The 27,792-nt window shown below is 41.5% G+C and overlaps 1 protein-coding gene across 5 annotated transcripts in view; it reads right to left on the bottom strand.

The window, feature by feature from the left end:
- The window catches only part of LOC140718900 (dipeptidyl peptidase 8-like), a 72,751-nt gene that overhangs the window by 4,852 nt on the left and 40,107 nt on the right, over positions 1–27,792 (bottom strand). For 4 of the 5 annotated variants that reach the window (XM_073033181.1, XM_073033180.1, XM_073033179.1 and 1 more), the window contains 12 exons: positions 21,665–21,726; positions 21,483–21,583; positions 20,554–20,731; positions 20,248–20,407; positions 18,479–18,558; positions 16,964–17,116; positions 15,671–15,806; positions 13,479–13,624; positions 11,367–11,513; positions 4,601–4,753; positions 2,570–2,712; positions 129–240 (listed from right to left, as the gene is read on the bottom strand). In XM_073033181.1, the coding sequence (XP_072889282.1) occupies positions 129–240; positions 2,570–2,712; positions 4,601–4,753; positions 11,367–11,513; positions 13,479–13,624; positions 15,671–15,806; positions 16,964–17,116; positions 18,479–18,558; positions 20,248–20,407; positions 20,554–20,731; positions 21,483–21,583; positions 21,665–21,726 (1,571 nt within the window). The remainder of the gene's footprint in view (positions 1–128; positions 241–2,569; positions 2,713–4,600; positions 4,754–11,366; positions 11,514–13,478; positions 13,625–15,670; positions 15,807–16,963; positions 17,117–18,478; positions 18,559–20,247; positions 20,408–20,553; positions 20,732–21,482; positions 21,584–21,664; positions 21,727–27,792) is intronic. The other variant, XM_073033183.1, reaches the window with a different exon arrangement.

Here is a 27,792-nt window from a genome sequence, read left to right as displayed (position 1 = left end):
TAATAAAAGGGATTATGCCCATGTTCATAACTTAGTGCATTTTTGGACCAAATCCTGTTTTTGACGAAAGTGCGTAACCAAATTTCGTTTGAGATGGTAATGATTTCACTTTTAGTTTAATGGATTACCTGCAAGTCGTACGGTCTCCCTGATCGAACGAGGAAGCTAAGGAGAACTGTGGTATGAGAAAAGTGGACATTTTCATCAAGGAACCCATGCAGCAGCAGTAGGCGGTTCGGTCTAAAGGTGAGAAGGAAGAGAAAAGGTGATCATAGTGTTTATCTGGAACAATTCACATTAACACAACATTGCTCAGGCAAGTTGTGAAATCTTGGGTGTTATTTATAACAACCATCCACGATCAGTGTCATGTCATCCATGTCATTAAAATGGACATAAAATTTTTTCTAATGTTACTCCATTTATCTGTCACAAGGATATATGATAATACCAACTTTAGTACTGAGCACATTCTTAATTGACAATGAAACTATTAGAAAACCATATTTAAGTTCTAGTTGGAATATTATTCCAAGATATGTTAATCAGGAAGACTAATTACAGCTCAAAATTTCATGAGTACCAGTTAGATTTAGCATAGCACATTAATAATCTTATTCAAATCATCTTTCTCAATCAAAATTGCCACTCTGGTGGATAACCTTGTTTTTTCATTATGCTCAGTCTTAACAATTGTCACTGCAAACTCTTATTTTTAAGCTTCTGGAAGGGACAGATCCACACATTGCCTTCTCTAAAACCATATAACCATATAACAATGACAGCATGGAAACAGGCCATCTCGGCCCTTCTAGTCCGTGCCGAACACTTACCCTCACCTAGTCCCACCGACCTGCACTCAGCCCATAACCCTCCATTCCTTTCCTGTCCATATACCTATCCAATTTTACTTTAAATGACAATATCGAACCTGCCTCTACCACTTCTACTGGAAGCTCATTCCACACAGCTACCACTCTCTGAGTAAAAACGTTCCCCCTCGTGTTACCCCTAAACTTTTACCCCTTAACTCTCAACTCATGTCTTCTTGTTTGAATCTCCCCTACTCTCAATGGAAAAAGCCTATCTACATCAACTCTATCTATCCCCCTCATAATTTTAAATACCTCTATCAAGTCCCCCCTCAACCTTCTACGCTCCAAAGAATAAAGACCTAACTTGTTCAACCTTTCTCTGTAACTTAGGTGCTGAAACCCAGGTAACATTCTACTAAATCTCCTCTGTACTCTCTCTATTTTGTTGACATCTTTCCTATAATTCGGTGACCAGAACTGTACACAATACTCCAAAGTTGGCCTCACCAATGCCTTGTACAATTTTAACATTACATCCCAACTCCTATACTCAATGCTCTGATTCATAAAGGCCAGCATACCAAAAGGTTTCTTCACCACCCTATCCACATGAGATTCCACCTTCAGGGAACTATGCACCATTATTCCTAGATCACTCTGTTCAACTGCATTCCTCAATGCCCTATCAATTACCATGTATGTCCTATTTTGATTAGTCCTACCAAAATGTAGCACCTCACACTTATCAGCATTAAAGTCCATCTGCCATCTTTCAGCCCACTCTTCTAACTGGCCTAAATCTCTGCAAGCTTTGAAAACCTACTTCATTATCCACAACATCTCCTACCTTAGTATCATCTGCATACTTACAAATCTAATTTACTACCCCATCATCCAGATCATTACTGTATATAACAAACAACATTGGACGCAGTACAGATCCCTGAGGCACATCACTAGTCACCGGCCTCCAACCTGACAAACAGTTATCCACCACTACTCTCTGGCATCTCCCATCCAGCCACTGTTGAATTCACTTTACTACTTCAATATTAATACCTAATGATTGAACCTTCCTAACTAACCTTCTGTGTGGAACCTTGTCAAAGGCCTACTGAAGTCCATATAGACAACATCCACTGCTTTACCCTCGTCAACTTTCCAAGTAACCTCTTCAAAAAATTCAGTAAGATTTGTCAAACATGACCTTCCACGCACAAGTCCCTGTTGACTCAATTAACCTTCTAACCAGTACTTTTTTGGACTGTAGGAGGAAACTGGAGCACCCAGAGGAAACTCAGGCATTCACGGGGAGAAAGTACAAACTTCTTACAGGCAGCGGTGAGAATTATTATCTCCCTTAGCCCCATTCTCCTGCCTTCTCGCCATAACCATTGACACCCTGACTAATCAAGAGCTGATCAACCTCCACTTAAGTATACCCAATGATTTGGCATTACTATGTCAAAAAATGTTTTTGTCTGAAAATATTAAACAGACTTAAAATTCCTTTTCTAATTTCTACCTCGATTAAACAACTATGTCAAGGGGATAGTTGTCTACATTTCACAAAATACTATGTATGAAATGAAAATCACTTAGATTGCTGAACCCGAGGCAAAACACAGCCACTGATGAGCATGGCCACCGGAACTGACTTGCCTTGTCAGTTAAATATACCGTACTTAGAATTCCGAGGGTGCCTAGGATTGGGATGCAAAACACAGCAGGGATTGCCAAAAGGTGAAACTTACTCAAGTGGAAAGTGGTCCACTTGCATTGCTGCAGATCCGATATCATAACCACTCTCGTTTTTATCTGGGAGTCCCATGTAACGTTCTGTGTATCCAGTATCATAGAAGATCCACAGTGTTACAGGGGCTCCAGCTATGGCTACCTGCAAAAAAAAACAACAAACAGGTTGCAATACGTTAAGTCCACAAATGGCAAAGAAAATAGAAAAAGGGATTGGATAGCTCTATATAAATTCAGTTTGAATGAGCCACACTTAACACCTATCAACTTTGAGAACATGTTAGCTATCACTATTTTATTTTTACAAAAGTTTCTTCAAAATGATTACATTACATCAATACACTATTGTACAATAAAACACAATTTTTATGTTTTCAAATTAAAATATGGTTATCACTGTCCACAACACACTCCCGTCTCTGAGATGCAAACTATCACCTTGGTGCAAGGACTCGACCCAAACATCGACACATTGCTTTTACCTCCACAGATTCTGCCTGAACTGCTACTACTGAGATCTCCCAGTGGTTTGTTGTTTCGCTCCAGCTTCCAACATCTGCAGTAATCCGTTTCTTCCTCAAAACCACAGGTTCCCAACCTTTTTCTCGTGGGCCCCAGGCTGGGAACCAGTGCTTTAAACTATCATCCCTGGTCTATACCACTGTCACTGGCTCAGGGCAAACTAAGCCACTGTCATAATTTCAGCATCCTATTGAACCTCAACCTGAGCTTCTGAGAATGAGACTACTGAAAAAGTGGATTCCACCAGTACCGTAAATAATTATCAGAGTCAGGATCAGGATCAGAATTAATATCACTGACATATGTCGTGAAATTTGTTATGTGGCAGCAGTACATAATAACAGAAACTGTAAATTGCAGTAAGTATATGCATATTAAAATGTTAAATTAAATAAGTAGTGCAAAAAGAGTGAAATAAATCAGTAATGAGGTAGTGTTCATGGGTTCAATGTCCATTCAGAAATCAGATGGCAGAGGGGAAGATTGAACGTGCATCTTCTGGCTCCAGTACTTCCTCCCTGAAGACAGCGATGAGAAGAGGGTATGTCCTGGGTGATGGGGGTCCTTAATGATGGATGCCACTTTGAAGATGTCCTGGATGCTGGGGAGGTTAGTGCCCATGATGCAGCCACTGAGTTCACAACTTTTGCAGCTTATTTCAACCCTGTGCAGTGCCCCCTCCCCCAATACCAGTCAGTATTGCAGCTGGTAAGAACGCTCTCCATGGTACATCTGCAGAAATTTGTTATCCTCCTCAAACTCCTCATGAAATATAGCCACTGTCATGCCTTCTTTGTAACTGCATCGATATACTGAGCCCAGGATCACATTAGCACCAGCTAATAAATTTTGATGGCAATAACTTTCTTATATTTAATAAGGGTATTTAGGACATTATTCCTCAGTAGATTGAGGGTAGTTATATAGAGGTGCATAAAATTATAGGGTGGGGCAGTCAAGCTTTTCTCCCCTCAGGTTGTGTGAGACTAAAACTAGACATCATAGGTTTAGGGCAAAAAATTAAATACTTAAAGGGAATCTGAGGGGTAACTTGACTGGAGGGGGGAGCAAATGTGGACCGAACTGCCAGCGGAAGTGGTAGATGTGGGTGCAATTGTAACATTCATGGGAAGTATGGATAAGTACATGGATGAGAGGGGCATGGGGGGGGCCATGGTCTGGTGAAGGTAGATGGGATTAGGCAAAAATACCAGGCTGGTATGGACTAGATGGGGCAAAGAGCCTGTAGTACCTTATGACTCTGGTTATTAAGAACCACTACAATAATGCGTACATGTTTAACTCAGAGTTAACAGCAATAAGAACACCATTGAGCCTACACAAAGTCAAAATGGACAAATAGGCATTTCTTGTATGTTAGTCACACTTCAACCTCAGTCCTCACAGGAATTTGACATCCACCCCTTCCCCCCCACCACCATGGCTTTGTCAAGTTTTCCAAAGCCAAACTAATGATAGAACTGTGCAGGTGAATATTGAGATAGCACCTTAAATATGTCAGGTCTCCTCACTAGACCCATGAGGGACAGGTAACCTCCATACGACCAACCATGAATTGCCACCCGTTCCAGGTCAATAAATCTGTACTTAGCAGCCAGATAGTGTAGTCCTTCCACTTGATCATCAATTTCTACTTGCCCCTGCAGAAGAAATGTACACATTAGAACATTAAACCCAATACAAATTCAGCGTTTATAATCTCCATATGCACAAAGCACAATTTTTATTCCTTCATGGGACGACATCATTGGGAAGGCCAGCAATTATTGACCATTCCTACTTGTCCCTGAATTGAAGAGGTAGCCAAGAGTAAACCATTTTTAATCAGGTATATAGGATAAATTTCATTTTCTGGAGGTCTTCTGTGAACCAATGAATCCAATGATTTCATTATCACCATCACTGATTTTTATAGTTTTTAATATAAGTACCAGATTTATTTATTTAATTGAATGTAAACTCAAATTATAGTCTCCAGATCAACAATCTCTGGATACGAGACAGGTAAATTAACTGCACCCACTAATGTGTAATTCATCAAAAAAATTATCAATTTTTAAATTCCGGGCTACCGCAAAATGAAGAATTTCAAATACAATTCAATTTGCACTTAAAATTAATACATATGTATTGATCACCCCCGCCCCCACCCCACTGCCCGAACTGCTTTTGAGGCTAAGAATTTTATAAGTAGAGTCCCCAAAGTGATTCGCTGCTCTTCCAAAGCTTATTTCTCAGCCCTCTCCAGCACGATCTGTAGAAATAAGTGAACCGACAAGTCATTAAGTGATTCATGAATTATTCCTTCTGTAATAGAGCCAAAATATGCTAGGCTTTGTTGCATGAGATGTAAATGAGATTTTAATGGTATTTATTCACAGAGTGTGAATATTGCTGGCAAGACAAACATTTATAGTCCAAAATTCCCTCCAAGAAAACTTCCTCCCACATTTTTTCCTGAAAAGAATTCCAGTCCATTCTCTAAATTCCACCATCTCTGTCATTTTTGCTTTTATGCCAATTCTTTCCATACATGCAGCTCTGAAATGCCTTCCTGAATCACAGCTTCTCCTCTACAACAGTTAACAATGATTGCATCTCATCTACATCAGTGGCCACTTTGTTAGGGACACCTGTACATCTGTTCCAATGCAAATATCTAATCAGCCAATCATGTGCCAGCAATTCTGCATAAAAGCGTGCAGCCATGCTCAAGAGGTTCAGTTGTTCAGACCAAACATCAGAATGGGGAAGAAATGTGACCTAAGTGACTTAGACTGTGGAGCGATTGTTGGTGCCAGATGGTATATTTGAATATCTCAAAAACTGATCTCCTGGGATTTTCACGCACAACTTTCTCTCAAGTTTACAGAGAATGGTACGAATAACAAAGAAACATCCAGTGAGCAGTAGTTCTGTGGGTGAAAATGCCTTGTTAATGAGAGAGGTCAGAGGAGAATGGCCAGACTGGTTCAAGCCGACAGGAAGCTGACAGTAACTGAAATATCCATGCGTTACAACAGTGGTGTGCAGAAGAGCATCTCTGAATACACAACACGTCAAACTTTGAAGAGAATGGGCTACAGCAGCAGAAGACCACAAACATACACTCAGTAGCCATCTCATTAGTTACAGGAGGTACCTAATAAAGTGGCCACTGAGTGCATTTCTCATGTCTCTTCCCTCACCTCTGCTCCTCTTGGACAAAACAAGGATATAGAACTCCCTCGGTCCTCAGCTTCACGCCACTAGCCTCTGTATTGCACGGATGACTCTGTGCAATCTCTGCCAGCTGCAACAAAATTCTACCGCAAGTCACATTCTAACCATTCAGCACTATCTGGACTACTCTTTCATCCCCATAAAGCACTCCTAAAATACCTTCTCATGTAATTGCAACAGTACAGCATCCATTCTTTTGCCTCTTCCCTTCTCATTATCTAAGAACCCAAACAGTATTTAAGGTACACGCACAAAATGCTGGGGGAACACAGCACGCCAGGCAGCATCTATGGAAAAGAGTAGTCGACGTTTTGGGCTGAAACCCTTTGGCAGGACTGGAGAAGAAAAGATGAGGTGTATATTTAAAAGTTGGGAGGGGGAGGGGAGAGAGGAACGCAAGGTGATAGGTAAAACCGAGAGGGGGAGGGATGAAGTAAAGAGCTGGGAAATTGATTGGTGAAAGAGATACAGGACTGATGAAGGGGGAATCTAATAGAAAAGCCAGAAGGCCATTGAAGAAAGAAAAGGGGTGAGGAGCACCAGAGGGAGGCAATGGGCAGGCAAGGAGATAAGGTGAGAGAGGGAAAAGGGGATGGGGAATGGTGAAGGGGGTGGGAGGCATTACTAGAAGTTTGAGTAATCAATGTTCATGCCATCAGGATGGAGGCTACCCAGATGGAATATAAGGTGTTTAAGGTGATGTAGTGATTCACTTGCACTTCTTTCAATCTATGTGGTTTATTCTACACTGTAAAAATAAAACAAAAAAATTAAAAGATCGCTTTACAGAGCAGCTGCACTAGTAGGAACTTGGAGCTCCCCACAGCCTGATTCTGTAATTCTCCATCCCACTCAAAGCCATCTGTCTGTTACCTTGCCTGTCACTAAGCTTCAGGAACACTTCATCTTTTGTCTGGACATTTTGCAAACTTCTAGACTCACAACTGAATTCCACAGTTCTGGGTAACTCTCTCTCACAGTATCATAATTGCCCATTTCTGTAATGAGACAGACATCTGCACTATTGGCACAATTTTAGCTGAACTGCTGGATAGCTCAGCTTTCTGCATCTTTTCCGATTACTCCGCATTCTCAGTCTCTAACAGCTCTAATCTGAAAAATACAGTTTATTTTCTTCAAATGCTCTCATCAACTCTACAATTATCCTGCATGGCCTCACCCTTTTACTTTACTTTATTGTCACCAAACAAGTGATACTAGAGCGTACAATCATCACAGTGATATTTGATTCTGCGCTTTGTGCTCCCTGAAGAGGTATTAGAGGTATTGATTGTATCCAGTTCACCACTCCCCACTTCCTCTGCATTCTAAAACCTGATTTCTCACTTCCCAAGTTCCAATGAATTTGTGACCAGAAAGGTTAATATTATTTCTCTTTCCACAGAAGCTGCCTGACCAGCAGAGATTTCCAGCATTTTCTGTCTTTATTTCAGATTCCCAGCATCTGCAGTTTGATTTTCATTCAACGTTTATTGTCCATCCTTATTAATCGCTAAACTGGACCGTTTGCAAGATGGAAGGTATTTCTAGTCATCAGGTTGGTGAGGTTGGAGCCACGTAGGATTGTTCTGTTGTAGGCAGTAGTAAAGGGCATTAGCGTACTAAATGGAGTTTTAAAGTAATTCAGAATCAGGTTTAATATCATTGACATGAGTTGTGAAAATTGTTGTTTTGCAACAGTGGTACATTAAATTACTGTAAGTTACAATAAGAAAAAAATGTTGTAATTCAAAAGGTGAGGTAGTGTTCATGCTGAGTTCAGAAATCTGATGGCAGAGGGGAAGAAGCTGTTCCTAAAACACTGAGTGTGTACTTTCAGGCATCTATACCTCCTTCTTGATGGTAGCAATGAGATGGTGAAGGTCCTTAGTGACGGATGCAACCTCCTTGAGACAACACCTTTTGAAGACGTCCTCAATAATTGGGAACCTGGAGCCTACAATGGAGCTGGCTGAGTTTATGAGCTTCAGAAGGTTTTTTTCTGACCCTGTATGTTGGAGGCTCCATAACAGATGGTTATGCAACTAGCTAGAATGTTCATCTGTAGAAATTTGCTCATCTTTGATGACATACCAGATCTCCTCAAATCCAATAGTTTCATGGTTACTATTCTTAATCCACATTGCTTTTAATTCCAGATTTAATTACTTCAATTTTAAATCCCCAGTTACTATCATGGGATTTGAATTCATTCCTCCAAATTAATATTCCAGGCCTGAGAGTTGCTAGTACACCACCCAAACTCAAATTACCACTTAACAATAGCTCCAGCATTAAAAACTAATTTTGTTTGGGTTAACTGTCAATTTTTCAAGCTGATATTTCCAATTTTTATATCTGTTTAAAATAATTTCCCTTTAAAGTTTGTTTTATTTCAACTTCTACAAGCAAGAACAGCTCCAGGGCCCCAGGTTCAAATCCTCACTTTGGTTGGGGATTGACCTCATTACCATCTTTCCATTTTTATTCTGTACTCTTTAAACTGTTTAAAAGTTCAGCTTTTCACTTCGTGCTTTGCTCTCTCCAAGAAACACATGCCAAATGCTGGAGGAAATCAGCAGGTCAGGCAGGACATTAGGAAAGGAATAAAGAGTCGCTGTTTCAGACTGAGACCCTTTCCATAGATGCCACCTGACCTGCTGAGTTCCTCCAGCATTTTGTCTCTGTTGTTCTGGATTTCTAGCATCTGCAGAATCTCTTGCGTCGCCAAGAAACGTTCAAGGTTACATGCTCAATCTAACCTCACAGATTAAAAGGGGAAATCTGCACCATGACATGCAGAAAATCTTGAAAGCAGATTTCTGTGTCATCAGTTGTAAGCAACTCATTTTTCCATGGATTTCAAAATCCAGACTGCAGCCACATACACACACAAAAAAAAAGCCTATATAAGGAGCTTTCTCCAGAGCAACTTGTGTCCTTGCTTCTCCTTTTTCATTCATCACAGCCAAAAGGTGATCAGACTTTTTGCCCTATCACTGCATTAGGGTTAGGAGGTAGGGAATTCAGCAGATAGGACTGCAGTAACTTGTCGGATAAGCACAGGAGGAGCCACTCGGCCCTCTGAACTCAAGCTGGCTCCAAGTAGAAACCCCTTTTGGCTTATTTCCTTGCTGCACTATGACAGCCCTGTGTCTCAAGTCTACTAATTTCCCCCTTTGATCATTAGTCATATAGCGACATGAAGGGATCATTTGAGGCAGCCAATTAACACACCTGGCACATGTTTGGGGGAGAGGTGGAAGGAATCCAATGCAGTTATCGGGAAAATGTGCAATGTGAGGATTGAATCTGGGACTCTGGAGATGAGAGGCTGCAGCACTAATTGATGCATTATGTGCCACCAGTTATTCAGTTGCTACATCTTGTCAAACCAGTGGCTCGGTAGCGTCGTGGTTAGCATAACACTTTACAGCACCGGCAATCCAGGCTCGATTCCCACCGCTGCCTGTGAGGCGTTCGTACATTCTCACCGTGACTGCGTGGGTCTCCTCCGGATGCTCCGGTTCCCCCCCATCGTCCAAAGACATGCCGGTTGGTAGGTTAATCGGTTATTGTAAATCGGCCCGTGATTAGGCTCAGATTGAATCAGGGTGTGGCTCGAAGGGCCTATTCCATGCTGTATCTCGATAAATAAATACCGTAGATTCCGGATTTTAAGCCGCTACTTTTTTCCCACATTTTGAACAGCTTTGAACTTTGCGGCCAATAATCCGAAGCGGCTAATGCATGATTTTTTTCATGCCGCCTCGTAAACATTTTGCCTCGTAACAGTAGACCAATAAAATTGATGAGTAGTTCACAGAGGTCCAATGAAATTGTACGATAAATCAAGCGCACTTTCACAATTAAATTATTGTAAATCAGTCATTTGTACTCACCCTCATCAACATGGAAAATACTCGAAGCATTGTGCTACCTACCCTACTTAGTTTAAACTATATTTGTTTTCTGTACTACATCGTGGGATGCTATGACGACACACCCGGTTTCGCGGTGTCTTGTGGGAAAATGCCGTTTGCGATGAAACGGGACGGAGGGAGGGAGCGCATTACGTGAGCGGCTTTGGATCTGAGCGAACGCTGCTTTTAAATGCCGTTTGCGATGAAACAGAAAGGAGGGGGGGGAGCGCATTACGCGAGCGGCTTTGGATCCGAGCGAACGCTGCTTTTAAATGCCGTTTGCGATGAAACGGGACGGAGGGGGGGGAGCGCATTACGCGAGCGGCTTTGGATCTGAGCGAACTCTGCTTTTAAGTTAAAGGTATCAATAACTTTTCCTGGTAGGCTGCAGTATATATATTTTTTACCAGTCGTTAGGAGATATTGGAATGTTGTTCAGTAAAGAAGTATACGCAACGTATATTTAAAAGTAGCCGCGTACGGGCACGGTTCGAAAAAAAGCATTTGCAATATGTATTTGTTTTTGTTACCATATGGATTTAATTAAAAGTTAAAAAAATCCTCACGTGTAATATCTTTCTGTGTAAATATCTCATATTACAACGTGGGACACCTGCGGCCGAAAATCCGGTGCGGCCTAAAATCCGGTGCGGCCTTTACAATTAAAAAAATGATTTTATTTCTAAAATTAGAGCCAGCGGCTTAAAATCAGGTGCGCTCTGTAGTCCGGAATCTACGGTAAATCACCTGGCTGAACCATGCTCTTATAGTCTAGGTTTCGATTCCCAACGGAGCCCATGGACCTCTCAGTTAATGGTAGGGGTCCATGCCATAAAAAAGGTGTGAACACCTGGTTTAGAAGGTCCGCATTTACATAGAACATATAACATTACAGCATAGTACAGGCCCTTCAGATGTTATACTGTCCCTTTAAACCTGCTCCGTAAACAACCTAACCCTTCCCTCCAACATGGCCCTCCAGTTTTTTTAAACCATCCATGCGCCTTATCCAAGAGTTTCTTAAATACCCCTAATGTATCTGCCCCTACCAACACCCCGGTAGGGCAAACTGAATTTACTTAAGTCAAGAGGAGAACATTCTACCTACCATTTTGTATTTCAAGGCACCTTCAAATTTAAGGCCTCTGTGACAGGATCCCCTGGAATCTATAACAACCACAACATAGCCGAGCTCTGCCAGTGTATTCAGGAGTAAGTATTTAATTCCCTTAAAGCGATTGTTCACCAGCTGCACCTACGGGATTAAAAAAAAAGCTTCGTCTCTAAGGTAACATTTTTAAGGATTCTTAGTCCAAATCAGTTTTTTTCATAGAATAAGTAATAAAGCAAAAACATAAGCTTTATAAAAGGTTTTGAGGAAGTAAATACTGAGGGAATGCTTCCAAAAAGACACACAACATTAAGGTTATTAAACCAAGAAATCCAACATAAAATTCAGAAGTAACTCCTTCAAAGGTTCACTTAATATCAGAGAATGTATAGAGTATACAACGTATAATTCGTGTTCTTCACAGATATCCAGGAAACAAGAAACCCCATAGAATGAGTGATAGAAACTCAGTAGCCAACCCTCCCACCTCCCTTCCCACAAGCAGCAGCAAAAGCATCAACATCCCTTCCCAAAACGTGATGATAATATGGAAAATAAAATAAATACTAAAAGACGTTTTTTTTTGGGGGGGGGGGGGGGAGAAGCTGTTAAAGCCTGCAATTGAAAGTCACCTGCTCACATTCTTCTCTTCACTGGACTGGTCATCTCTGCATCGACTTCATTCTGAATGAGAAGCACCCCCCCCCCCCCTCCCCATCCAGAAGCCAACTTCTGAGCAGCTAAACAGACAGTCTTTTGGGTGTGAGTGGAGAAAATAATATACAGCCATTGAAAGGAAAACAACAAAAGACATCCAAATATCCTTAATGGGGGAATGAGCTCCTACAAAAAAAAAATTAATTTAATGGAGTGCATTTCTGTTTCAGTCAAGTAGAAGACTGTATCAGAATAAATAAAGGAAAATAAAAGCCGTTGCCTATAAGGAGTTTGTACGTTCTCACCGTGACGGCGTGGGTTTCCTCCCACAGTCCAAAGACCTACCGGTGGGAGGTTAATTGGGTGTTGTAAATTGTCTCGTGATTAGGCCAGGATTAAATTGGGAGTTGCTTGGCAGCACAGCTTGAAGCACTGAAAGGGCCTATTCCACTGTATTTCAATAAATAAAGCAACTAAGTCACAGTGGTTAAGGCGTTGGACTAGCAATCTGAAAGTCGTGAGTTTGAGCCCCAGCCGAGGCAGTGTGTTGTGTCCTTGAACAAGACACTTAACCACAGTCCACCCAGTTGAAAATGGGTATTGGCAAAATGCTGGGGGTTAACCTCGTGATAGACTAACATCCTATCCGGGGGGTGGGGGGTCTCGAACTCTCAGTCGCTTCACGCCACGGAAACCGGCATAAGCACCGGCCTGATGAACCTGTAAGGCTCGGGACAGACTTTAACTTTTAACAAAGTCACAGTAGTAGACTACATGATGAAAGTAAAATAATATGACCAAACTATTGGAAAAGAAGATATACTACAACAGGAGAGGGACATATCCCATCCACCTCAGAGGGGAATGGACCAGCTCACCAACTTCGACAAACATCATGCTGGGTCCATCAGCATCAACGGTCCCAGTAGGTGGGGTGCTGGTCTAAGCATACCAGATAAATTAAGAACCAGATCAATGGCTCGACCCTGCTGAACACTGAAATTCATTGAAAGTATTCTGTCTCAGGGTAGCAGGTCATGTCTCAGATTCAGGCTCACACTTATCTGTTACATGTATGTTGAAACACACGGTGAAATATGTCATCTACACTAACAACCAGCACACTGAAGGATGGGCTGGGGACAGTCTGCAAGTGTCACTACTCAGTCTGATGCTAAGACAGCACGCCCACAATGTTTCGCAGAACACAAACAGCAACCACAGCAGCAAAACAAGTCATTTTCCCATCCGACCCACATATACATATATATAGGCAAGACTTCAGCCCCAGAATACGCCACTTCTAGTCCTTGTTCCCAGAATCTCAGACTCGTACACACCAGGCCTCCAACTTTGGACTGGTTTGATCTTCAGGTCTACCTTTATATAGTTCAAAAATTAGTGAAAATAACATAGCAGAGGTTTCTGAAAAGGAGATGGAAATATTCCTACCTGTGGGCCGCCATACGTGTAAAGGAGAGTGGGGTATTTTTTTCTAGGCTGTAGATTATGTGGCTTGAACATCATTCCATGCAATACGTAGCCGGACTTGCTGTGAAAGCTGAACATCTCTGGAGGAATGTACCCCTGAAGACAACCTGAAATGCATCCAATAAAGTTTCAGGCAAAACCAAGAATTTTACCAGCCCTTGTTTCAACAGCCAGGCTAATCTCATGAATCTCAGAATATTATAGATGGAGCCATTCAGCAAGTGCAGTCCTCTTTCAAAGTCCAGTTTAATCAACTCCCAAAGCCATTCTTTATAACACTGCTTTCACATTTTCCAATTGCTTATCCTTGAAGCACAGAGTTGACTGTAACAGTCCAATATCCAATGTTACAACCTCTTGTTTTCTCCCCCATGGTTGAGCCAATAATCAAGTCCCTAATTCCACTGGAATAGGACCATAAGACATGGGAGCAGAATTAGGATTTTAAGCCCAATGAGTCTGCTCCAGTATTCAATCACATCTGATTTATTTTCCCTCCCTCTCAACCCCACCCTCCTGCCCTCTCCCTGTAACCTTTTATGCCCTTACTATCCAGCAACCCGGGTTTATTTCCTGCCGCTGTCATTTCCCTATGACCGTATGTGTTTCCTCTGAGTGCTCTGATTTCCTCCTGCAGTCCAAAGACATACCGGTTGGTAGTTTAATTGGTCATTGTAAATTGTCCTGTGATCAAGCTAGGATTAAATTGGGGGTTGCTTGGTGACAAGGTTCAAAGGGCTGGAAGGGCCTATTGCGCGCTGTATCTCAATAAGTAAGTAAATAATCAAGAATCTACCAACCTCCGCTTTAAATATACCCGATGACTTGGCCATCATAACCGTCTGTGGCAACGAATTCTACTCCGAGGCTGCGCCCTCTGTTCCTAGACTCTCCAAGTAACTACAAGTAACATGCTATCTAAACCTTTCAATATTTGATAGGTTTCAGTAAGATCCCGTCTCATTCTTCTAAGCTTAAGCAAGTCCAGGCCCAGAGCCATCAAGATTCTGCACTCCATCTTCTGGGATAGTTGATGCTAATGGGGCTCGTAAAAGTTGGTGGTCTAGTCCATTCCCTTCTAAAGTGGTAGGGATATGTCCCTCTTCAGCTTGTTTCTTTATAAAACTACATTGTTTTGTGCTTAACAAAGGTAACGTAACACTGGAAATTGGAACACAAATTGATGTCAATTCTACTCCCTCTTTAGCATCTGGAAACTTTTACAATTAAAGATTTCACAAATCTTTCTGTAAAAAAAAAAGAAAGACCACCTTCTCTGGTCTACACACACAACTATGATCACTCATATTTGGAATTATTCTACCGTATGCCCTCTGTACCCTCTCCAAAGGCCCCATCCTCACTGGATATATTTGGTGTCCCAATTCCAGCTGCAGACAACAGTTTGTGTAGGCCAACAAACACGAGAAAACCTGTAGGTGCTGGAAATCCAAAGCAACACACAGAAAGTGCTGGAGGAACTCAGCAGCGTCAATGAAAAAGTGTGAACAATCCGCATTTTGGACTGAGATCCTGTGTAGGCTTAGTAACAACCTTGTGTCGTTCGCACTCAATTTAGGTTCCCGTACATCTAATGCACTGAAAATTTTTTAAAAAACGGTGCTTTAATGGGAAGTTGGTGCTATTTCTACTCAACCTTCAGCCTCTGGAAACATTTATCATTTGAACCTTTCCAATTAAAAAAAGTCCAACCTTTATTTTCAGAAAAATAAGATCACCTTCTATAATCTATACACAAGTGCAATCACTCATGTTCTATTAAATACCTTTTGCATCCTCAACAAAGGCTGAAGAACCTGTTGAAAGAGTATTTTCTGTCTTTATGGTTTATTAACTGTGCTGTCAACTCTTCCAACCATCCTAAAGGTTTTGTGCACAAAAACCATCATTCCCAACCTTCTTGCATCCTTTTTAATCCTTTAACATTGAGAATATGCTGTACTTCCTCCTCTTTTTGCCAAGCTAGCTGTCAGTGAATGCCCTTTATACTTGTGACTGCTCTGATCTCCATTTCCCTGTAACCCTCTCGGTATTAATTTCTGACAAAGCCACTATGACAAAACATGCAGCTTCACCAGAACAACAAGAGCAAGACTTGCTGCATTCCGCTTTATTAACAGCGGCAAAAGTACCTGGTGACTCCAACATCGTGACCCAGAACTCTCTCCGTTTGCAATGAGAGGTCTCTTCTGATCCAGATAAACGGAAGATGTGTACACAGTGCGGGTGGTCCTGATTGCTGAACTTGGTGACAAACATATCAAAATTCTATAAGCAAACAGGAAAGAAAGAATTATAACTCTATTCCAGTAGAAATAATAAAGGCACATTAACCTAATGCAGCAGTTGAAATGTCTCCCCCCGATACCAACAATCTATATTATGTATAAATATAAACATAACAAATTAAAGCACAGTGTGTTTATTTTATATTATTATGAATTATATAATAATGGGTCCTTAAAGTTGTTATAGCTTGGGATGGTAATGGGGACAAGCTCCCATTACCTATTAAATACGTACTCCTAATGGGGTGTGTCTCAAATAGCCTCTGACAACCAAGTCCGGCTCCCAGCCTTCACGTGTGGCTTAGCTGCTAAAATCTGGAGCTGGAGCCCCTAAAGTAGTCCTATGCTGAGTTTAATGCTGACTAGCAATTCCTGTGACGCCACTAGTGCTAAACTGTATTGGCCTCTGACATTGCGATGGATTCATCAGCTGCGTGGAGAGGACGAGCCTGTTACATGGGCAGGCCAGGCAACACAGCCTGTCTTGTGTATCACGAAGACAGCTAGGACACAATGTCCGTGGTTTACCCCGACCAACAGAGGGCTTCAATAAGTATATGATATACGAGGGGTGATTGCTAAATTCGTGACCTAAGGTAGGAGGAGTCAATTTTAGAAAATCTAGCACATTTACTTTTCAACATAGTCCCCTCCTACATTTACACTTAGTCCAGCGGTCGTGGAGCATACTTCCCCTTTGTAGAAGTCAGCATTGGTCCACAGCAGGGGTGATTGATAAGTTCATGGCCTAGGGTAGAAGGAGATGAGTTATATAGCTCTTGTTACATGCACATGCAGTTCAACTCTTTGACTGATAATGCGGAAAGTTTGAAGTTAATAACTCATCTCCAGGACACTTCCTGGAGGTCCAAGATCCGTATGCTCCACGACCGCTGGACTAAGTGTGTAAATGTAGGAGGGGACTATGTTGAAAAATAAATGTGCTAAGTTTTCTAAAATTGACTCCTTCGACCTTAGGCCACAAACTTATCAACCACCCCTCACATACTATTTTACCGTTACTGTATTTGTATAACTTTCCTCAACAAGTCTTCTAAATAAAGATCTCAGTAAGAAGGGTTAGAGACAAGCTGTATAAGTGATAGTAACATTGAGGCAGTGAAATGGAAACTTTACCTGGCTGACAAAACATTTGTGAGAGTAGCCTAACTGTGTCAGTCGCACAACCTCTGTGGGAATTTCATAGCTCACTACATAGAGATGGTGTTCCAATGGGGTATCCTTAGTACCTTGAAAATAAACCAGGCGAGAGGCTTCATTCACCCATATCTGTCAAAAATGCACGAGTTGAGAAAACGTCAATCCAGACTGTGTTATTAAATATTAACACAGAAACAAGATGCTATCCACAGTCCTGTTCAGAAGTATTAGGCACATATGTATAGCTAGAGTGCCCAAGACTTTTGCACAGTCATGCAGTAATTTTATGTATTGCACTGTACTGCTGCCACAAAAAAAAACAAATCTTATGACATATGTGAGAGATGATAAAACTGATTCTGATATGGGTCTCGATTGTGGACTGAGAGTGGGAAGGGGGCAGGGAGAGGGGAATCATGGTTGAGAAAAGGGAAAGGGGAGGGAGTGGAAGGCAACACAGAGACATTCTGTAATGATCAATAAATTGTTTGGAATTAGATGACCGTGTCTGGTGTCTCAGGGCTGGGTGGGTCTGCATCCACGCCACACCCCCTCCCTGCCCTGGCACTCCTCTGCCAACTGTCCCATAACCTTCCCATGGTGCTCCACCCTCGCCACTCTCAACCTCTTTTGCTCCCACCAGATTTACAAACCGGCTCTCTACTCCACGTTGACAAATACAGTACTGTGCAAAAACCTCAGGCATCTGAGATGTATACAGCATATCTCTACGATTTTTGCACAGTTTTCTACATATATATGCCTGAGACTTTTGCATAGTACCATACTTGAAGATCATTTCTTGTTTCATTACAAACTTTCGTGGCTAGTCAGGCAACTGCTTCATCATATCCTAACAAGACCTTGTCTCATCCACTGAAGTTAGATCTCTTTCTTCCCTAGAAGTTCAATCTCTTCCTTCTTAGAAGTATAACTTATCTCCTTGCCTTTCTTATTCATCTAAATCTTAAGGAATATGGTCCACTTAGGCCACTTCACTCCCCAGCACTAGGTCCAAACATGGCTTTATCTAGCTGGACTGTGAACATTTCAAGGGTGTCCTGAATACACTTAAGAAATTCCTCCCGATCCAATCCTTCAGTGTAATATTATCCCCGCCAATAATCTCCCAACATCACCCTTTTACAATATCTGCTCCTCTCTGCAATTTCCTGTAAAATCGATCCTCCACTTTCCACTCAAGATTCCCATCACATTCTCTTTTCCTTGCTAGTTCTAACCAATCAAATTCTCTTCTTGCCCTCTCAAGGATATCTCCCTTTCCAAGAACACTGCACTAGTGAAGCATACCACGCCCCACCAACCCCCTACCCAAACATTATAGCCATTCGGATAATGGCAATTCGCTCTTGTGTAATCCACAAATCATTCATATACAGAATGAAGATGGTCTCATGGAACTTTTGTGAAAAAAATAAACAAACATTCCTTCCTCTACAGTTGTCATTGTCTAACACAATAGGTACACACCGTAGACCCATGTCTCCCAAGCACTTCCCAGTCTCCAGAGGTCAAAGGTAACTCTTCTTTGATTGGACATTTAAAGTCATCTGAGAAAACAGTAGGTATATTAATTAGCTCTCATGGTAGATTAGTGTAAATTAGAACTTTTAAGAACTAACTTAACATTTCTTTAAATCAGATTTCATTAGTATTTAAGGTCCAAGCACAATCTTTTTGCAGAGAAAGCATTACTTGCTCAAGAGACAATTGTGAGCTTAAGCAAACTAGATCTTCACCAAGGACGGTCCCAAGCCTGGTTGTGAAAGGAGGAGGGTTCGGCCTGGGGCTAGCAACCCCATTCTGTTAAAACCCAGTGCTACAGAAGTGCCGACAGAAGCTCCAAAGACCTCATTCCTGGGAGAGGACACCTGGGGACAATTTGAAAGACTGGCCCAGGACAGAAGACTCCGGTGAGCCACTGTCCGTAGCCTATGGCCCAGTAGTGGTGACAGGCTAAGCATACAAGGTCATTTTGTTAATGTGCATTTTATCATCATTGGAGAAGTTCTGGAATTCTCAAATTAGTACCTATGTGGGAGCAGTACCGTCAGGAGAGCAGCCTCAAAAGAGCACAATCTTTATCTGAACAGCAGAAGGTAAAAAGATATCTAGGGTATTCCCAGACTCAAACACATCCCAAAATCTTAAAGGATTCTGGACTGAGATCAGGGAGTTAAGAAAAGGTGAACTGAAGGCACATTTAATTTCTCACTATCATGTTCACTTAATAGATACATTGGAATACAAGTATTTATGGGTTGCATCTGGAATGTGTGGAGAAAACCTTTTTTATTTAATCAGTCATTCAACAATTGGAGAAAGCCTGGAATCTGACAGAAATGGAAATTACTGATTCAGCTAAATTTTTTTATAAAATGTCATTGAAGTATCAAGTATGATTAAAACGCAAGCATCTGCAGACTTTCTTGTGTTTAAAATATGATTAAAGTCATTCAGGACGGATGTTGAGAGAAAACAATATGTTGAGTGCAGCACAGTAGTGTAGTGTTAGCATAACGCTATCACTGTGCTAGTGACTGGGGTTCAATTCTGCCGCTGTCTGTACGGAGCTTGTACTTTCTCCCCATGACCATGTGGGTTTCTTCCAGTATTGATACTGATGCAAAAACAAACCAGTGGCAGTAGAGGGAGAATAGCCCCAGTAAAGATTGGGCTGAGAGACTAAATTCAGTCTGTATTTATACAGCATCTTTAACACATGGGATATTAAGCAGCTCATTGGCTTTTCCAGGACTAATTCATTCAAGATCAAATATTCACAATAGTTTTAGAAGCACAGACTTCCATTCAGTAATTACAGCAGTACAAAAATGTGTAAGATCAAACAAGGAGGACCAAGTTGAAAAGTAATAGAAACTCCTCTCTTTCATATACCTCAGTTCTGTTCACTCCTGAATTTGAAATGCTAAACTTGAAGTCAACAATTAACATAAATTATTAACATAACAGCAGCACACACAAAATGCTGGAGGAACTCAGCAGATCAGGCAGCATCTATGGGGAGGAATAAACGGTTGATGTTTCGGGCCAAGACCCTTCATCAGGACTTCATCAGAGTAACAATTTTTATTACTTACAATGTATTCTGAATAATGAAATACCTTAAAACCCAGATCTTGTTTTGGGAAAAAGAAATAAGAGTTCTAATAGCTGCTAATACACATGGTTTCAGGTTTAACAACATGCAAGGCTCTGTTTTCCCAAAGAGTACCTACCTGGAGATGGGGAACCCCCGCTGGACCGTTTATACTTGGACTCCTCCAAGACAGTTGTAATTTTGTAGAGATGCCGAAAACCAGTTTTACATTCAGAGGCAAAAATGAACTGAATTTCATCTTCCTTAGTTTGAGGGAAAATATGAAGTATATCATGGACCTGCAGAGAAGAGGAGAAAGCTGCATATTCAACCCACTGTACATCTGTGGCTTAGCCAGGGTGAACGGATCCATATTAATGTCTCAACCACAATATTGATTATGACAGCAGCTAGTTTATGAACTAAAGAGGTGGCTGGTACCTACGTTTATCCAAATGTCTGTTGTTTCCTCATATATGATCAATGGTGTTATGCTGTCAGGCACAGATTCCATAAGCTTCTGCCGTTCCACTGCATCACCCACCACTGGGATAAACAAAGTAGGGGGGATCAGAACGATCTGGAGCCTTGTTTGGGGCCGATCCAACAGGATGGCCCAGGCGCTATGAGAAAACCAGTATTTTACACATTCAGATATGTTGACAATATTTAGTTTGATTTGATTTTTTAATAAACAGGGTTTATACAATTGAAAGAAAGGCAGCAATTAAAAAAAATATCTGGGATGAATTTAACCAGTCCCATAATCCTTGTATAAAATTTAACACAAAAAAAATTAATGACAGAAAAAAATTCAGAATCCCAAAATATATTTGTTGGAACATAGGGTCATACTGAGGTAGGCCCACTCTTTAAAATTATTATATAATGCTCAATATATGAATACTCAGTCCAGTGAATTAATATTCAAAAGCCTGGTATTCAATGCCTTACAAGTAATGAATACCCTGTCTTTTGACACGGATCTTCCAGAAGCACAAAGACAGAATATATACTTTCTGAAAATAGTTTGACATAACACAGGAATGAAACAATTACTATATCAGAAAAATACAGCAAATAAGTAAACAGTAACTGAAGAAGTGTGCCTTCTAAAAAACCTAGTTTCTTAACACAGAGATCTTTAATATCTGGTATTTCACTGTATACACCTCTGAATGGATCGCCACTATTTCAAAATTGAGAAGGACCATACAACATTTTAGAGCAGGGTTTATATGATGTCATGTGGATTTCACAGATCTACAGTGGCTGAACAGTATCTAAAATTAGACAATTTGTACTCTAAGAAGCGTACATTTCTTGCCTTTCTCATTTATGTTATGATTATAAACTAATCAGTAACATACGCACTATTTTCCTTCTCGCGTCCATCCAACCCGTGCAATGTATTCAGTTCCTTTAAAAAGAATCTCAAATGGTTGGACCAACTCCTTGTCGACAACACTTGCAATCTAAAGAAAAGCAACAACACCTCTGTTACTTTGGTTGAAACTTTGCATATTTTAAATTTGGTGGAACTTATAAACACTCACCCTTCCAATGGCATTTATTGTTACTTCCGACATCTTGAAAGTTATCTTTGGATTTAGAGTTCCTGCAACATTGAAATAAAATGAATAAAACATAAGCCATCTGGGAAATAGAGAGTTTGATAATAATTAAGTTCACAGATACACTTCTTTTTATATTTAATTATTGTCAAGTGAGAAAAGGGTTAATAAAGGAAATTCATTCATTTATTGCAGACAGTTTAATGTTTCACTGGAACCTTGTTAACACTTGAATTGAAATCTGAAATTCTTATTCCAAGATTCCTCTCCACAGTATTCACAAGAGGCACAGTATGACATTATTTGTGTTCACTCTATTAACAGTTATAATATTGACCCCTAGAAAAGTTAGTGAATATATTGATGTACTGGGTTACCACAAAATATAACGGTGGTGTAGCTTGCATCTCTATCATATTCCATCTGTGAAAGCTTGTTTGCCCCTCAGCTTTGACAAGTGTGACATACCTTCATTCATAAATGTAATTCACAATGAAGTGCAATTAAATGGCAAATGCGTTAGTCAGTAATGACAAAGGGAAGCCTACTCTAATTAGCCTGCCAATTAATGTGACTCATGAGATTTCAACCTACAAGCTGGAGAACAAATAGGGCACAGTACAAAATGACTCCACTTTAGACCCAGATACAAAGCTAAATGTGAAGTTATACATGTTACTCTGGAGAACATACTTACTTACTGCCCATTACACTGGTAGCATTTAGGGCAGCAGTGAAGGTCCTCCATCTCTGGTGGTGGTCACAGCTTTCCTCATCATAAGACCATAAGATATAGGAGCAGAATTAGGGCATTTGGCTCATCAAGGCTGCTCTGCCATCTCATCATGGATGATCCAATTTTCCTCTCAGCCCCAATTTCCTGCCTTCTCCCCATATCCCTTTATGCCCAGTCCAGTCAAGAATCAATCAACTTCTGCCTTAAATGTACATAAAGACTTGACCGCCACAGCTGCCTGTGGCAAAGAATTCCAGATTCACCACTTTCTGGCTAAAGAAATTCCTCCTCATCTCCATTCTAAAAGGACACCCCTCTATTCTGAGGCTGTGTCTTCTGGTCTTAAGACTCTCCCACCACAATAAACATTCTCTCCACATCGACTCTATCAAGGCCTTTCACCATTCAATGGGTTTCAATTAGGTCGCCCCTCATTCTTCCGAATTCCAGTGAGTACAGGCCCAGAGCCATCAAACTCTCTTCATATGACAAGCCATTCACTCCTGGAATCATTTTCATGAACCTCCTTTGAACCCTCTCCAACGTCTCTGTAACAATTTTCTCTTTATCAGCCTGGTTTGTTAGCCCTGAGCTGAAACCCTGAATCTGGAGGACCGGTGGACCACTCTTGGTCTGGCCTCTACCCTTTGACCTGTTTGGCATAGGTGACCCTACCAAGAGCCAAAGTGTAAAGGCCACACTCTAGCCAACGTAGCACTCCAGGTCATTGAGCTTCCAAACCTTCAAACTCTCCAACAAGTTTGTGGTCCTCTGAAGAAGGAACATGAATGAATCCCTGCTGGATAATCTGAGAATGAAGGCAAACTGGCCTCAAGATATTTTACTGCACTATTGATATGGACTTCAGGAAAAGTAATCAAGAAAGTGTTTGAATTTCATCTGCTGACAAGTTTGAAAACCACTTGTAAGGTAGGGTAGGTGGTAACGAAACCTTTAAGAGGAAGTACATCTCAAGTCTGCAGTACTTCCACTAGATGAAACCCAAACCTGAGAATACCACACCTGGAGAAAGGCCAGGAAATTGCTTTGGTAGAAAATTTTAGAAGGCAACAAAGGTACAAAGACCTTACCGTTGCTCTGTGCACAACTTCAAACTGTGCTGATCTTAATCCAACTGCAACTGATGCCAGATGCAGAAAGATATCAATTCAATGTCTACAAACGTTAATTTTGACAATTTTCTATAACAAGATTTTCTTACATATAGACTGCTGAGCCAATAATTTATTCCCCATCTGGAGTCAAATGAACTTGGTGATCTGAGTCAGGTAACCTGAAGTCACAGACCCTGGTAAACAAACACCTACTCCTTGGTCTAAATACTGTGTAACTGGCTGTTGGACTTCCTAATGAACAGACCTCAGGTAATCAGGATGTACAACCGCTCCTCCCTCCCCATTATCCTCAACATCCCCAGGGCTGTGGGCTGAGCCCATTGCTGTACACTCTGCTCACACATGGCTTCTCGGCCAAATACCCAAGCAATCGCATGGTCAAGTTCGCTGATGACATGATATTGGTAGGGTTCATCACCAACAATGATAAGAAGTGGAAGAGCTCAACGCCTGGTGCCAGGCAAATAACCTCTTTCACAATGTCAACAAGACAAAGAAGATGGTAATCGGCTTCAGGAGACCTCGCACCACTCGCATCCTCCCCCTCCCCATTTACATCGGCGGCACAGTGGGAAACTGCGAGCAGTTCCCTGGGAGGTGCACATCACACACATCGCCTTTCATGGCTTCACAGCACATCCTACGCAGTCAAGAAAGCTCACCAATGCATTTACTTTCCCAGGAGACCGAAGAGAGCTGGATCTTGCACTTCTATAGTCACGTCGTTCTACCGATGTGCAGTAGAGAGCGTCCTAACATGCTGCATCACTGCATGGTACGGAAGCCGCACTGCAGCAGGCAGGAAGGTTCTACAAAGGGTAGTCAATGCATCACCGGCACAGCCTACCCACCATTAAGGACATGTCAATTAATCAAAGTACATTTATTATCAAAGAACGTATAAATTATACACCTTGAGATAGGTTTGCTTACAGGCAGCCACAAAGCAAGAGACCCAAAGAACCTAATCTTAAAAAAGATCATAACTACTGCGCAGAGAAAGATTTAAAAAAACACATCACGCAAACAACAGATGCAAATTGCAGCATTTTGAACCAGATGGAGTCCTTAGGTCTGCACTCCAGAGTCGCGAGAGTAGTAGGCCCAAGCCTCACTGAAGCTGTGCAACAGCTTATTGGTAGTTCAGAAGGCACGAAATACAACTAAAAACATTGCTAGTAACACCTTTCCTGAAGTAAATTGTGGTCAGCTATCACCACAAACCATGAAGAAGCAAGTGGTGGCAAAGCTAATCGGAAGGATGAGCTGTGGTGTAACGCAAAGCCGAAATGCAATGTGTTCAAGACAGGGTTGGTATTGCTGTTGCTGTTGGAGTGAATGACTTGGAGAGGAGAAGATACGGAAGAATTTCGATGCCTGACCACCTAACCCGGGTGCGAGGTTGGATCATTACAAGCGCCGAGCAGGTTTGGTGAGATCGAGAATGGCTTCGGGCTGTGTGGCCGGGGTGTGTCGCTGCGCTGGGGCCTGGGTCCTACAGCGAGGTACCACCCAGTGCGAAGACAATTTAAGCGCTGGACAGCCCGAGTGAGGAGGCGAGGGTCAGGCTGATTTTGCTCGCTCTCTCGCGATGTTCATTCCTCTCTGATGGCTGTCATCTCTGCGTGTTTTGCCTATATACATTAAGGTGTTGGAAGAGAGCCAGTAATATCATGAAGGATCCCACACAACCTGCTCCCACTCCCATCAGGGAGGAAGCTAGGTAACATCCGGTGCACAACCACTAGACTTAAAAACAGTTACTTTCCCAAATCAACACCTCCACTCACTAACTCCACCACGGCTTTATTATTTCCCGCTAGTCATCTAACGTACAGCCTAGCGTCACTTTATGGACATACATTAATCTTTTGTATAGAAGCCATTTTATGTACTTATATTTATTGCGCTTTATTATTATTATTATCAACGGGTGCTTCATTGCTTGCATGTATTTTTGTGCTGCATCAGATCTGGAGTAACAATTATTTCATTCTCCTTAACTTGTGCACAGGAAATGACATTAAACAATCTGGAATCTTGTGGTCTAACCACTCAAACCAGAACTGGAAGACTGGCTTGTACGTCCGTTCATTAGTGACCGGTAGCGCAACACTATTACAGATCGGGGCGTCGGAGTTTGGAGTTCAATCCTGGTGCTATCTGTCAGGAATTTGTACCTTCTCCCCGTGACCAAGCGTGTTTCCTCAGGGTGCTCCAGTTTCCTCCACAGTCCAAAGACGTACCAGTTAGTAAATTAGTTAGTCATTGTGAGTAGTCTGGGTTTAAATAGGGGGGAGGTTGCTGGGCTGCACAGCCTTGTTGGTCTGGAAGGGCATGGTCCGTACTATACTCTATATAAATAAAATACTATTCTTGTGCTCTTCAGACCAAAGGAGGTGTAAAGCACTCCTTCCCTCTGCTAGCCTGCAGGTCACCCTTAAGCAAAGTGTAGCAACCTGCTTAGTCCCCCGATCAAGGTCACTTGAAGCCATGGGAGTAGGTGGTGGATGGTCGTACGAGCAGCTGGTACATATCTCAAATTATGTTTATGCGACCTCTGACGCCAGGCAGACAATCTCTGAAGAGTATTAATAATGGCTGGGGTCACCAGTCTTGTAAAGACCCTGCCCAAGAGAACACAATGGCAATCACTTCTGTGAAAGAATTTGCCAAGAATAATCATGGTCACAGAAAGACCATGATTGCCTAGTCATACGACACGGCACATAATGATGATAATGAATGTGATTATGATCATGTTTATGTCTGTCTTTACTGGCCTCAGTTATTTTATTTTCATAATTGCGATTTGATGTCGCTTGCATGTTGAGTCAAATTTCTCAAATCAATGCAGTCTTTGCGGTAAAAACATTGCTACAAGACTGTTGGATAGTGGGGGCTCTGGTCAACATGTACAGACCAGTTATGGGAAGTAGAACTGTTGCCCTTATCCAGAAACCATTTGTGAACCAGGTGGGTTCTCACAATGACTGAGAATTTTATAGTGACCCTTACCAGATTACTTAAAGTCCTCGGCACCTATCATGAGATTTGTATCATGTCTCCAGATCCAAGTCCAGATATCTGAATTACTAGTGAGATAGACACTGCGGACCTAAACAACGTGTAAAATGCAATTCAATCATTATACTGGAATCTATTTTTTTAAAGATTACTATGACTCAAACACACAAACAAGTGTTAAAACCGACTGTATTAGAATATTTTCCTAGAAAACTAACAGCTGAATTTTAGCTCCAGGTGAAGTCAGAATCCATTAATCACCACGGAAGGAGAAAATATTTAGCTGTAGACTCAAGTGAAGGCTACTGGAAGGAGAATCACAATGGAATGCAAAAAGAAAGAAGAATCTACAACAGCTAGATAATTTATTGCAATTGGAAAGAATCTGACTGAATAATTCATTGAGCGTTTTCAGGCTGTGTACAACCACAGCATGCTGGACACCCTCAAGCAATAATTCTAATTCCGTATCTTTTCCAACATAATGTCCACCCGTAGTCACTTGGCTGACCTTCTGTCCGTCATTCCCTATAAAGCTCAGCTCAGTTAAAATTCTGCAGCCTATTCTCCACAAGCTGTCACTCGCCCTTTAGCCACAAGACCATCAATCTACGATGGCTCCTGGACTCCAAAATTCTAATCTCTGTAATTTCTCTAACTTTGTACTTGTCTGAGCTCTTTGCATGTCTCTAACAGAATATTGTTTATTCCAAAATCTTTCCATAGTATTGAAGGTCACTTCAACTATTTTGGACGTCAGATGTAGCATTCCTTTTCAATTACTTTTTCTGCTTCTTGTTCCTCCTTTAAGATCATCCTTAAAATCCACTCTATGATTGAGCTTTTAGACATCACTATAAAAGCAATCCAGGACTTTACAAAAAAAAGCATTGAAAGGTACTTTGTAGACACAATCAAATGCAAAAAAAGGTCTCCACGTGCAGTAAACCTGAATTCAAACCAGCAAACGCGCTGCAGATCAGGCAGCATCTGCGGAGAGAGAAAACAGAAGTAGTGTTTCAGGTCGATGACCTTTCATCAGAGGACAAGAAACTACTTATGCTGGGATTAATTCTTACTAAGACAAAAGATGTGAAGACTCAATTTTTGGTCTAAACTCTGCTGTATCACAATAAAACTGCCATGAATGTCACAAGCAGAGAGGTAAGAGCTGTGCACGACTGAACACCAACTGGCTGACTCTGACACAA

The sequence above is a fragment of the Hemitrygon akajei genome, chromosome 30 (genome assembly GCF_048418815.1).
Source record: "Hemitrygon akajei chromosome 30, sHemAka1.3, whole genome shotgun sequence".
NCBI classification, from domain to species: Eukaryota; Metazoa; Chordata; class Chondrichthyes; order Myliobatiformes; family Dasyatidae; genus Hemitrygon; species Hemitrygon akajei.
This window is presented reverse-complemented; position numbering and strand designations above follow the sequence as displayed.